Source organism: Athene cunicularia, assembly GCF_003259725.1.
Source record: "Athene cunicularia isolate RWA chromosome 1 unlocalized genomic scaffold, athCun1 chr1_part1, whole genome shotgun sequence".
Taxonomy (NCBI): domain Eukaryota; kingdom Metazoa; phylum Chordata; class Aves; order Strigiformes; family Strigidae; genus Athene; species Athene cunicularia.
Window position 1 is genome coordinate 56,526,891 of NW_020799091.1, and position 12,299 is coordinate 56,539,189.

General features: G+C 41.2%; 1 protein-coding gene across 1 annotated transcript in view; it reads left to right on the forward strand.

The window, feature by feature from the left end:
* Positions 1 to 12,299, forward strand: part of CLYBL (citrate lyase beta like) — a 127,023-nt gene that overhangs the window by 31,245 nt on the left and 83,479 nt on the right. Inside the window, exon 3 of the mRNA XM_026845675.1 lies at positions 6,745 to 6,934. Coding sequence (XP_026701476.1) covers positions 6,745 to 6,934 — 190 coding nt within the window. The remainder of the gene's footprint in view (positions 1 to 6,744; positions 6,935 to 12,299) is intronic.

Genomic DNA, 12,299 nt, shown 5'->3' on the forward strand with positions numbered 1-12,299 from the left:
AAAATAAAAGGTCTTTTTTTATATATGTTTAGTGCTGGTGGGAGGAGAAAGTTTGGTTAACTATTTAACCTATGATAGCCTTTTATCATTTTATGGCTTAGGGGTCTGTGATTTTAGCCTTTGTCAGTAAGTTCCTGATTTGTATTCGAACTTTTCTCTAGTGTCTAGTTACATGACTTGCATCGATTTACTGGAGATAGGAAAAAAATTATAAATAGCGGCCAAAGATACATATTTTTCCTAAAATGATTTGCCAGCAACTTTGGATTTGGTACTCAGTTTCCATTTAAACCCTAAACTGCTTTCTTCTACTCACACTTTTCTGCGTCATGATTTTTTTTATCAGCAGGGCTCTCCTTCCCGATTTGGTTCGCCTCTCTATTTTTGGCTATAATGCGATGTGCCCTGATCAGTTGGAGCAATTGCTTGCGAAAGGTCACTTGGAAGCCCCCTTTTCACTTCTCCCCATTACAGTTTTTCCAGCAGGCAACGGCTCTTGGGAGCAACCCCCTCCAATCTGTTCCTTTTGATATCCAAAGCTCGTTGTTACGGGAGTTAAATTTCTTAATTTGCTTAGTTTTTGTGAGCACTTCTTCAGCCCACTGCGCTCAGTCCCTGAGGCTGGGTGCAGACCGCTTGCCTTGATAAGGATGCTTAGTGTTAGTGTTAGGATTTATTATTTCACCTTCTTCAAACTTGAGGAACAGGGGCCAATTTTATACCTGTATATCTCCCATCAGCTTCAGGGGAATTAATTTCCATGTTACATTGGTGTGAGATTGTATCAGCCTTATTGGGGGAGTTTAAAATCAGACAAAGCCTCTTCCAGGGCTCTTTGACTGGGAAGGAAAGCTGCTTGGCGAGAGATCTCAAACCACAGAGCTGGTGGCTTCTGCCTGCCCTGGCGAGGGGTTAGGTTTGGGGGGTTTGTTAATTAGTTTTTGGAGAGTCAGGGAAATGACCGTAGAGGGTCTGGAACAAAGGAAGAAATCAAAATGTAAAGCAGAGTGTTTGATATGTTGATAGCCCCCCAGTTTTAATTTTAGCATAATTGGATCAGGGTTAGTGGCAGTTGTTAGGTAAAGTACCTTCGGGAAGTTGTGGCTTTATTCAGAAGTAAATATCATAGCTCTTCTCTTTTAACCTATTTTTTTTTTTTTCCCCCCAAAGAAGTGCTCAGTTTACCTCGGATTTATTTCCACTAGGAAAGCCCTAAGATTTCAGAGACCTGTATTCTGATGGTAAAGCTTGTGACATAAGCTTTTGTTTTCCATGCGAGGCAACGTTAGCATTTTTTCACATGTTAACTTTTTAACAATTGCGGGGAATTTCTTTTCCTTGAAAACTGCCGTCCTTTTCTTTTTCCTCCCTTTTTCTCTCTTCTTGATATTTTTATTTCCCTTTTATATGGAGACTTGTAGATTTTGTCACTTCAAACGTTAGCTGTTCCTCCTCTTTTCTTTCGCTTTACAATACACACTAGGAGATTTTTTTTTTTTTTTTTTGCATATTCCTCCCCTTTCTCTGTGAGATATTGTAGTTGACCAAATTTAAAACACTACAGTATTTAGCATCCCCGCAGTGCCATTTTAAGTATTTGGACCTGGAAAATGCCCCAAGCAATAACTACCTGAATTGCTTTTAATTACACAATATAGCTGCATCATTTTACTTCAGATTCTTTTTGATTGATGCTGTAAGGCAATTGTAACCATGGATGATGGGATTAAGTGCCTCTTGAAGTGACTTTAGCTTCTTGTGGGAACAAAGGGAAAGAAGAGAACACTTAGTCCCTTTTTGAGTGAACAGCCTTTTTTCACTTGCTATATAAAGAAATACAATTAACAAACATTATCCCCAGAGGTGAATTGAAATGTACATGCGGACAATAACCGCTCTTGACTGCAATTAGACATATATGATCCGAGGTATTTTGGCCATTCATTAGTGCTAATTGTTTGAGAAACAAGCCCACAGAACAAATGATTAAAATGTTAGTGCCATAACCAGGATTATTAGCATGTGTGATAAAATGCATGCGCCACAGCTGTACCAATAAAACTCTCCGGTGAGTCGCTTTGATTCGACAAATACGCAGCTCGGCTGCGAGCCCTTCGTATTTGCACAGGGCCTGCTGATGTTTATAACAAACAACTTATATCTTCTTTTCTTAATTAGAAAGAATTACTATGCAAATTGCGAGGCTTTGTAATTTCGTAGAAGTTTCCTTTGTCTTTGTCGGATTATTTGTGTGCAGTTGTGCGCCTCTCCCTAGTAGATTCAACATATGAAAACTATTATATTTGCTCTGGGTTTTGGGTGTTTTTTTTTTTTTTCACATATTGGAGAAACAATTTGTAGGAGATTCTGCTGCATTAGCTGGGTTGTGTTCAGTGGGGTCTTCGGTCTTGGGTCACTTCTGTCCTTCTGCCACAGCACCACAAATACCCAGAATTGTGGCTGGTATGCAGTTATGTGCATTCAGGTTGGAAATACACATTGTGAAAATTATCTAGCTTTTTTTAATGGTTTAGTCAAATGCCTAAAAATGCTCTTCAGAAGCACTTTGCCAACACTGTGCCAAAGTCTGTAGAAGGAGAGATTTGGCCTATTGAGCAATGGATATTTTTCCATGTGTGAGGCAGATCACGGTGTAGCATCTCTTCCTGGGATGATTTGATCTGGGAAATAAACAGGGAACAGAGGCACAGGTTAAAGTGCTGATCCTAAAAATCACTTGTGGGAGTACTTTACTTTTTGAGCTACATGTTGTTGGCTCCAGTGAGACTGCACAGGTGTATGCAGTTAAGTATATGTGTGAGTATGAGCAATGCTGGAGCGCAAAAATGCAGTTTACAGCAGGGAAATGTGTATAATTTGGGGTAGTTTCACGGGTTGCAGTAATACTGTATGGCTGCCATTGCAAAGTACAATGTCTCAGTAATCAGAAAGGTTTTGTTTTCTCCTTCCTGAGGATGAACTATTTGCTCTTGGGTAAAACAGTTCTCAGAGGATCATGAGTAACTTTAACTTGCCAGATACTTTTACATATTTGATGAAGACTTTAGTAGAGTGTTATGTTTGCAGAAGAAATTTAGTTTCATTTCCAAGACCCAAGAGCATTCAGCATGCTGCTAGATGCTATGAATGAAAATAACGTTGCTGTAAAACAATTTAATGAGCATTACCCAATAGCCTAGTCCTTGTTTTAACTTACAGTGCTTAAAGGAAGAAACATTGTCTTAGCAAATTCACTTGGCTTAGGTCCATGTGTTTAGTTTAAAGCATAGTCAAGCTTAGTTTGAATCATTAAAATACTTGCAGTCAGGAAACACATGTAAGATTTTCTTCCTCTTTATGGCGTGGGGTTAACAATATAATTGAGACTGCAGTGCTATGTGGGGTTTTTTGTCCTAAAAAAAGTAACTGCTGGGGATGTTTTTATTCTATGAAAATAACAGAAGTGGAGATAATCAGAATAGTCTTTTCTACCAGAGTAGCTAACTGCTCATATGCATAGAACCCTGGGCCCTGCCACTGTTTTAAAAAGGTCCATAGGCAAATGGATTCCTTAACAAACCCACTTCTTCCTCTACGTTTCATTTTACTGTAGAACATAAAATATGACCATGCAAGGAAAATGTGCTGTGGTAACAGAAGATGATTTTTTAGAAATATATGTCAAAATAATAGCTTATGAAGACATTTACTGCAGTCACACCTAGCATACTTGTTGAAAACTCTTATTTTACACATACATTTCTAGAGCTCTTTGTTGAAAGAAGATGGATGCTGTGTTGGTCCACTGACACCAATTTCTCTTGTACTTTTTTTTTGGGGGGGGGGCATACCTCTTGAAAAAATTATTGCTTCTTCAGCTTGCTAAAACGTTTTATAAGACTAACAATTTGACACATTGACAGTATATTTTTTTGATAATCTGTGTCCTGAGAAACCTGTGTTTGGGGCCCATGTGGCTACAAAGTTGAGGAGGAGATACCAATAGTCACTGGGGGATAGTATTTCTAGCATTGTCTATTAGGTGATGGTTTTTAATGGATTAAATCTACCACTTCTTCGGAGTCAGGTGGTCTGCTGGGAAGGCCATACTGCTCCCCCATCTACACAAAAGTTCATAGACCTCAATGGTGACATCTAACTGTTATAAATCTGGTCTGCAGGTAACAATGGTTTTATCTACACAATACTACAGCCATTTGCATGGTATGCAGAGGAGAGCTGCCTTTGTGGGGCTTGCAGCAGTGTGAGAGAAACCAGCTGGTCAAACAGCCTTTGGTTTGATGACAGCCCAGAAGAAATCCTGGGAAACATGTGTGACAGGAGATACATCTCATCTCAGCGTGCTCTGAGATTATGGTGTTAGCCATGTCTATCAGGTTTCTGGTGGGTTGGAGGGTTGATGAGAGGCAGTCATTAAGGTTGCTTCAGGGCCTGCTTGGCTCTAGGCTGGAGTTAACTATTAACGGGCTGAGCTCTTTGACTCCTTTGTGCCTTTAGGAACTACAGGGTTAAAGCCATCAGAGAAAGAGAATAGAAACTAATCACTTTTGTCCCCTCATATGTTTAATGAAGGACTGCAGACTTCTTTACTGACCTCTGTGTCACACTGAAAAAAGACCCTCCTCTTTCCATTTGAGATAAACCACTCTTCCACCTCCTCCTTGCTCTCCCTAAGCGTACCTCTGCAAGAAAATGGGATTAAGTGGATTTATCTAGCAGCCACTTGAGTTGCCACAAGTTGTGTTACCATCTCCACTTCAACACGAGGCAGGGGACACCAAGTGATCTGTGGGAGAGGGGCAAAGAGCATACTTAGGAGAGACTCAGTGAATCTCAACTGCATGTTCTCCAGGTGTTGTCAGGACCTCCACCACCTAAGTCTTGAAGCTGTGCAGTTAGATTGAGAAGCTTTATTAACAAGGGTAGCACTGACACTTGTAAAAAAATAAGGTGTCATTTCTGTTTAACAGCAAAGCTGCCCCATTTCTTAGGCTGCATTAAGCATTACCAGGCTTATTACAAAGAAGAATCTCGCAGCAGGTTTTTGTGGACTTATAAAGTGGGTCCACCCAGGACATGCAGAGACATAGCAGAGGAGATGATGGAATAGTTGTCCTTTTCAATTTAGTTTAATGAGATAAAATGTGATAAAAGCTTTCTTTGTATTTTTAACCCAAGACACACATTCAGCTTTTAGGGTGCACACTCTACGGGAAGAGAGGGTTCTTCAACGGGGTTAGCTTAAAAAGGCAAGTATCATAATGGTCTGTCAGCAACACACTTCGTTGGCTCTGATTTAGATTGACTGAACTCATTTCCAACCGTTTGAGAGGGTTAGTCATGTTCACTTTGAAGAAAAACCCACATGTGCGTATAGCCATGTGTCATCCAAGTGTAGCAACTTGGGAAGCATTATTAAGAGGGGCATAGGAAAATGCATGGGTCCCTGACATGATGCGATAATGACATGTTCAGCATGGTGCTAGAAAAGCTTTGCATTATTCAAAGTGCTGAATAATATACATGATAATGCATAATGGTGTTATATGGTAGGATTATTTTGTGGTATAAGTGACCTGTGCTCTGAGTATGAAAGCAAATTGTATTTTTGTCTTAATTTTTGATGTAGCAGAATAGGCCTGGGGGTACAGCATGAAATGGGGAGGAACAGGAACAGGCAAGGGGTTTTTTTTTGGAAGGCCATCAAACAGTGACACCCTCTGCAATTTATTTCTCTGTGCTTGTAATTATGGAGCAAATCAAGCTCCCTACTGCATTGTAGGGCAGCCTCCCCAAGCAGCCCCACTGCCTCCAAGTACACAAACCTGGTGTGGGTTAGCTGGTCCCTCACCAGGAATACCAGTACAGTGTGGGGACCACCACAAACCTGATGCCTACAGGCCATACGGATGCCACCCTCTCAAGCCATGTGGCATCGCAGGCTCACATCTGCACTGAAGTATGGTGAACAAAACATAAATTTTAAAAGGCACTGCAGCCAACAACCTGGTGACAATGCTGGTGGGTTTATGAGCTCTGTCGATGGAAGTCTGTGCTGTGCATCTGAAGGTCTGAAGGCTTCTGAAAGGACATGTTGGGATTAGTGAGGTTCCACATTACGTGGGGTTTTCATTCCTGTTTCCCTTCTTTCCCTCTCCATCCATTTTGCTCATTTAAAATTTGCATGCAAATACATTTGTTGATATAGTGCTCAAGTTGCAAAAATTAACTTTGTAAACCCATGTTGTTTTAACCAACACCCCTGCTTCATTCACAGCATGCCATCCGGTTCTTGGAGCTAACGTGGCAGATAGCAGCCTCCTCCCTAAAGCAGCCCTGATCCATTCCCAGAACAGCCTCCATCCTATGGAAAAGTCCTGTGACAGAGGAAAAACCAACCACCACCATTCTGTATTTAATACTTGCCATAGCATACGGAACAGATGCTGTAATTAAGGCTGCACGGATAACTTCAGCCCTGGCAGTTCTTCAGTTCTGAGTGTTTAAGTCTGCAACTTCTGTTGAACAGAGTAGTTTGGGAGTGTTATACTGTAATTAACTGTAATACTGATATCTCTCTACCTTGGCTCATCGTAAGGAAAAAAAATATAGATAAGCCCAAACCAGCCACTATCTAGGTAGAAATGTTTCTCTTTAAAAATATAGTCAAGTATTCATTACAGCATTGTAGCCAAGAGTCTAATTCAACAATATCCTTTACAGGGTGGATTCTCCTCTGCCAGCTGGTGTTCCTAAGCTTAGTTATCGCTATGCATCATCTCACAAGTACATTCCCAGGCGAGCTGTGCTGTATGTACCTGCAGATGATGAAAAGAAGATAAGAAAAATCCCATCACTAAATGTAGATTGTGCGGTGCTGGACTGTGAAGATGGTGTGGCTCTGAACAGAAAGGTAATTAAAAATTATCTGTGTGATATAATCAGTGCTAAAGAGAACTTGTGGAAAAACATTGCCTTTGCCTTGGGAAAGTGTCAACCAGAGAGACAAAGATAAATCTTAGGATATACAAAGTAATGTAACAGTGATAGGCTTTGTGAAGGCGTTGAGAAAACCTGCTTACCAAGAACAGAAAGGAATCCCGTGTGAGTAATTGGGGAGGGAGTTTTGAAGGAATGCAGAGAGGGACGTAAGCTCTTGTCACAGAAGAGTGGGAGATATTGTTATTATTGCTGCATACTTCTTATAGGAGAGGAGGAAATGGACTGTGAGAAGTGAAGCAAGAAATGAAGAGGTAGTTTAGAATCACCAGTGAGGTTTTGTTGTTGGAACGAAAGCATCTTCAGATTGTGAGTGAAACAGCATGGGTTTGGGTTTGAGCCTCAGGGTGTTTAGAAAGGTTTACTTACTAAACTTTTTGGAAGAAGTGTTGTTAGGGATATTTCTGATGGAAGGAGAAGTTAGAACCTGAGTGCACAAGGGTTTGGAGGGCAGTTTAGATTGAAGGAGCTGCAAGAAAGCAGGGATGGAGAACAGTGTGGAAAAGAAATGTAGATATGTTAAGTACCAGTGCCAAGTTTTTGTTGACATTTAGATGTGAAAGAAGAGAGAATGATCTAATATGCATTCTGTTTTCCTTGCAAGAACATTTTTTAAATATACGAAAATAACCATCTTTAAACATTTCACATCTTCAACAATGTAATATATGAGAAAATGGTGTAAATGTTTCATAGTGAGAGGTATTTCTGAACAGGAATCTAAGTTTGCCATCATTTTTACATCATTTTTATATTTCTCAGCTTTCCTGTCCTTTTTACAGTGCTTCAAACTACAGTAAACATTGTTTAAGGTTTGAGTATGAATGTGTTGCCTAGGAAGTTATGAAAACAAGATTGAAAATTTTCCCATGTCATCTCAAAAATATGGATGAAATTTTAGTCTTTTCTGTTTCTTGGAAGTTAATGCTTTCCAGAAGGACTCTCTTGGGTAGTACTCTCTTTAACCTTCAGGTCTTTACAGGTATGTTGGAAAGAAAAAACATTTACCATTAATTAGTATTGTTTACGTTGTATTTGGGAGACTGCTGCTGTAAGGTGACACAAGACACAACTGTGTATTAAACTGTAGTATTTTTAGGTGCATCTTAATTATGTAAAACAAATCATTTATAGCAGAAGCATCTATATGTAATAGAGGATGACAGCAAAAGAAAATTTTATGATCAAGGCGACAAAGTTTATAGTAGTAATTTCTAAAGGGTGGTAAAATTCTAGCTCTGTTGAAGTGAAGGGGAGTTATGCCACTGGGTATAAGATTTCAGAGAAATTAGGGGGAAAATCTGTAGTAGGAACTTGAGGTGACAGATGAGCCCCTGACTGAGCTTAAATGCAAAAAGGAAGCAGACAGGAGGTAGAAGTGGGGACAGACAACCAAGGAGCAACACACAGTGTTGTCCAGGCATGTAGGGACAGAATGAGGATGGTCAGAGCTTGTCTGGAATCAAAACTGGTGAGGGATGAGCAGGACAAGAATGTCTAGTACAAGTGCATCAGCAGCAAAAATGAGAAGAAAGACCAGGGCAAGCGTAAACCCACTGCTCCATGGGCTTTACTGTCTGATGTCAGGCTTCCTAGGTTGTCTCCTAGAAGCAAAACTTGGGAGAGGGAGGTAGTAGCCACAGTAGGGGAGGATGGAGTTAGGATCTATTTGAATAAGCTGGTCCCTGGGACCAGACAAGACATACTGGAGGCTGCTGAGGAAGCTGGCTAGTATCATCCTGAAGCTGCTGTCTGACATCACTGAAATATCATGGGACTGGCGGAGGTTCCTGATGCTTGCAGAAAGGCAAATGTTGCAGCCATCATCGCAAAGGTTAAGAGTAAGGAACTATGGGCCCGTCAACCTAACGTTTGTCTCCAGGAAAGTGATAGTGCTGGTTCTCACTCTATTTTACAGTGCACAAGGACCCAGCCAGAATGGACTGATCAGGAGCAAATCATGCCTGACAAACCTGATCACATTCTCTGAATAAATTACTGTCTTTGAGTATGAGAGATGAATAGATGCTGTCTACCTTGACTTTAGCAAGGTTTTTGACATGGCCTCTCATAAGATCCATCCTGAGAAGAAATGGTCTGGATGGATAGATTATAAGGTGGGTGGCAGCTTGACAGGAATCAGGTGGTCCACACTGCCACTATTTTGCATTTACCTCTGCTGGGGCCAATACTGTTTGACTTCTTCATTAACAACCTGGTTGATGGGATGGAGTGCAGCCTCCCCAGGTTCATGATGAAAGCAAACTGGGGTGCAGTTGATATGCTGGAGGGCACAGCTGCTCTTCTGATGGGGCTTAACAGTTGGGGGAACAGCCTGACGGAAAGGTAATGAAGTTTAACAAAAGCAAAAATTAATTCCCAGCATTGGACTGGGATAACCCCACGCACCAGCACAGTCTGGGTGTGTGATTCCCTGTGGGCACCTCTGCCAAAAAGGCCCCGGATGCTGTTTTACAAGAAGCTGAATGGGGTCAGCAGTGAGCCCTTGAAACAAAGGTGGCCAACCACCTCCAGGGGCTGTGCTGGCATGGGTGCAGTCAGCAGGCCCAGGAGAGGGGTTCCTCCCTTCCACTTGGCTTTTGAGGGTCTCCCTTGGAAGGGGGAGCTGTGCCCAGCTGTGGGGCCCAGGACAAGAGCGAGACTGACCACTGGGAGGGAGCTCAGGAAGGGCCACCAAGGCGGTCATGGCACAGGAGGAGAGGCTGAGGAGCTGGGTTGTTCGTCCTGGAGAAGAGACGGCTGAGGGCTGAGGGGGCCTTGATGGAGGCTTTGCTGCCTGCAGGGAGCTGGAGGCATGGCAGAGCCAGGCTCTTGTCACACAATCACAGCAACAGGGCAAGAGCAATGGCCACGGGTTGCATGAGGGGAGATGCTGACTGGAGACAAGGGAAAAATGTCTTTCCCATGCAGATGGTCAAACACTGGAAGAAGTTGTCCAGAGCAATAGTGGGTGTATTCAAGCCTTGGCTGCACGAAGCCATGAGCATCCTGGTGTAGAGCAATAGTTAGCCCTGCTTTGAGGAAGTAGATGGATGAGGTGGTCTCCTGAGGTCCCTTCCAACATGAATTAGACTGTGTGATTGCATGATCTAGTAGCAAAGCATAATTCAAATTGATTGGAGAATTGAATTTCATTTTTAGAACTGCCACAGATACTCAGGAAGACTTTGAGACACATTCTGTGAATGTGAAGCTGAAATTATTATTGCTCTTGCGGCTTGTTTTAGTAATGTTTCTGAGATGTTCGGAGACTGTGTGAAAGATATGTCAAGAACATGCACTGAAGTACAGTATTCGGTGGCCCATTGCAAATGGGTCATCTGAAACAGAAAAAAACCACTAGTAAACACAGAGTCTGCCCTTCAATCATTATTCTTTAAACAAATAGTACTGATTATTTTGACTGTCTATTTCTGTGTTTTATATCAATAAAAATGCTACTTACGGATTCTCTTGAAATTGCTGCTGAAATGTTGGGTTTGGGGAAAATCAGGAAAAACAGGTTGAAGGTTCACAATGCCTCCGGCCAAATTTAGCTGTCTACAGAAGGCCTTAACTTGCATCAAGTCCAAGCAGCAAGTTTGACCCATTTTAACAAGTCTATTTTAACAAGATGCTCTTTGGTTTGTATTAGGATTATGTTAGATTTGGAGAGATCAGTAATCTGGAATGTTTGCAGGTCCCTTTGGTTCCTTATTTAGAGGGAAATGAGGAAGATGAGCTTCCTATAACAAAAGCTGATAACATTTGCAAAACTGTATTTGTTTGCAGTAGCTGCTTTTGAAGTAGCAGTTGTAGATTAAAAATCCTTAAGTGTTTTCTGTATAATATTTTCTCTTGAAGAAATTTTGGAAAATATCCTCCCCTGCGCCCTCCTCCCACAATTATGTTTTGTAATGGCTCACAGAGAGCGCCAGAAGAGGAAAGCCCATACCCTAATCTGCATACATTTTTGGTGCCTGTATTTCTTACCTTCAAGAGCTACAACACTGACTATGATTTCAGGTACCATCTGTTGACTTCTCCTTCTTTTCACTCCTTTTTTTTTTTTTTTTTTTTTAATCGGAAAAAAAAAAAAAGCCCTTGCAGCAAGAAGTTTACAAAGAGAAAATTTCTCAGCTTTTAAGGGGAACCAGTGGAAAGAAATAGCTAAAAAGGAAAGTTATAGTATGCTAAATACAAAGCCTGCAAGTATGGTGAGAGCTGATCCTGGTGTGAGTAGGACACCTGGGGCTTTTGCAGCCCCTTTGGGATGGACAGAGCTGTATGAGGTCTTCAGAAGTTCAGAATAGGGAAGGTGATAGGAAGATAGTCCAGTGTTGCTGTAAATTTCAGCCTTCTTTTACAAAATTAACTTTAGTCTTGCTGAACATAGCCTGCTAGCCATGCTGAACTCAAATCCTGGTTGGGGCTCCACACACTGGTTTTAGAGATATAAATGCATAATATCACACAGTGTGGACTGTCAGCTGCCTCTCCAGATGTCTGACTCTGTAAGACATTGGGAATTTCTACAACAGAAATCTAGTTTTCACTTGGGGCATGAATTGAATACTGCTAAAGGGAAATTACTTTCCCTAAGGTACTATTCACAGACGAAGATAGGAGCTCTTCCCCACCGATGTATGTGTAAAGTTTATCCAGTGTTGCTATACATTTTAAAGAAATGACAGAGAATGGCTTGCTTAATGATATTTTTAAGTGAGCAGTTCAAATAGAAATTCTAAAACTATAAAATAATAAATAATACAGATCGCAGTGTTGATATGTTGCAAATGTATCACACTCTAGAGACTTTTTGTGAAACGGTGCAAAAATAGTCTGTATCTATTTTAGCTCTTTGCAGGAGAAGGCCTGAATATTCTTTCATTTTAACTGTAAAAAAGAAAAAAAATGAAAAGTTGGCTGCATCACATGCTTGACGAAGTCATGTAAACCAGTAAGCTGAATTGCACGTTATGCCATTAAGAGGTCTCTGTATAGGAGCTGAGCTGTCTGAAGTTATCTTGAGGGCTCTCAGCCAAACCAGCACTCCCCAGTCTAGCTTTCTCTGTAGAGCTGCATTATTCACTATGTTTCTATGCCAGGTGAACCTATTATCAGGTGGAGAAGTTTCCTACTCCTGTTGGAGAAAGGAAGATTTCTATGCCAGTGCTTTCATTTTCCAAGGGCAGAGTGGGCTGACATTTTGTAGTTAGTTCCCATGGGTCTTGAAAGTTTATCACCCTTACAAGAGAGTTGTCTAGAATACCGCTTTT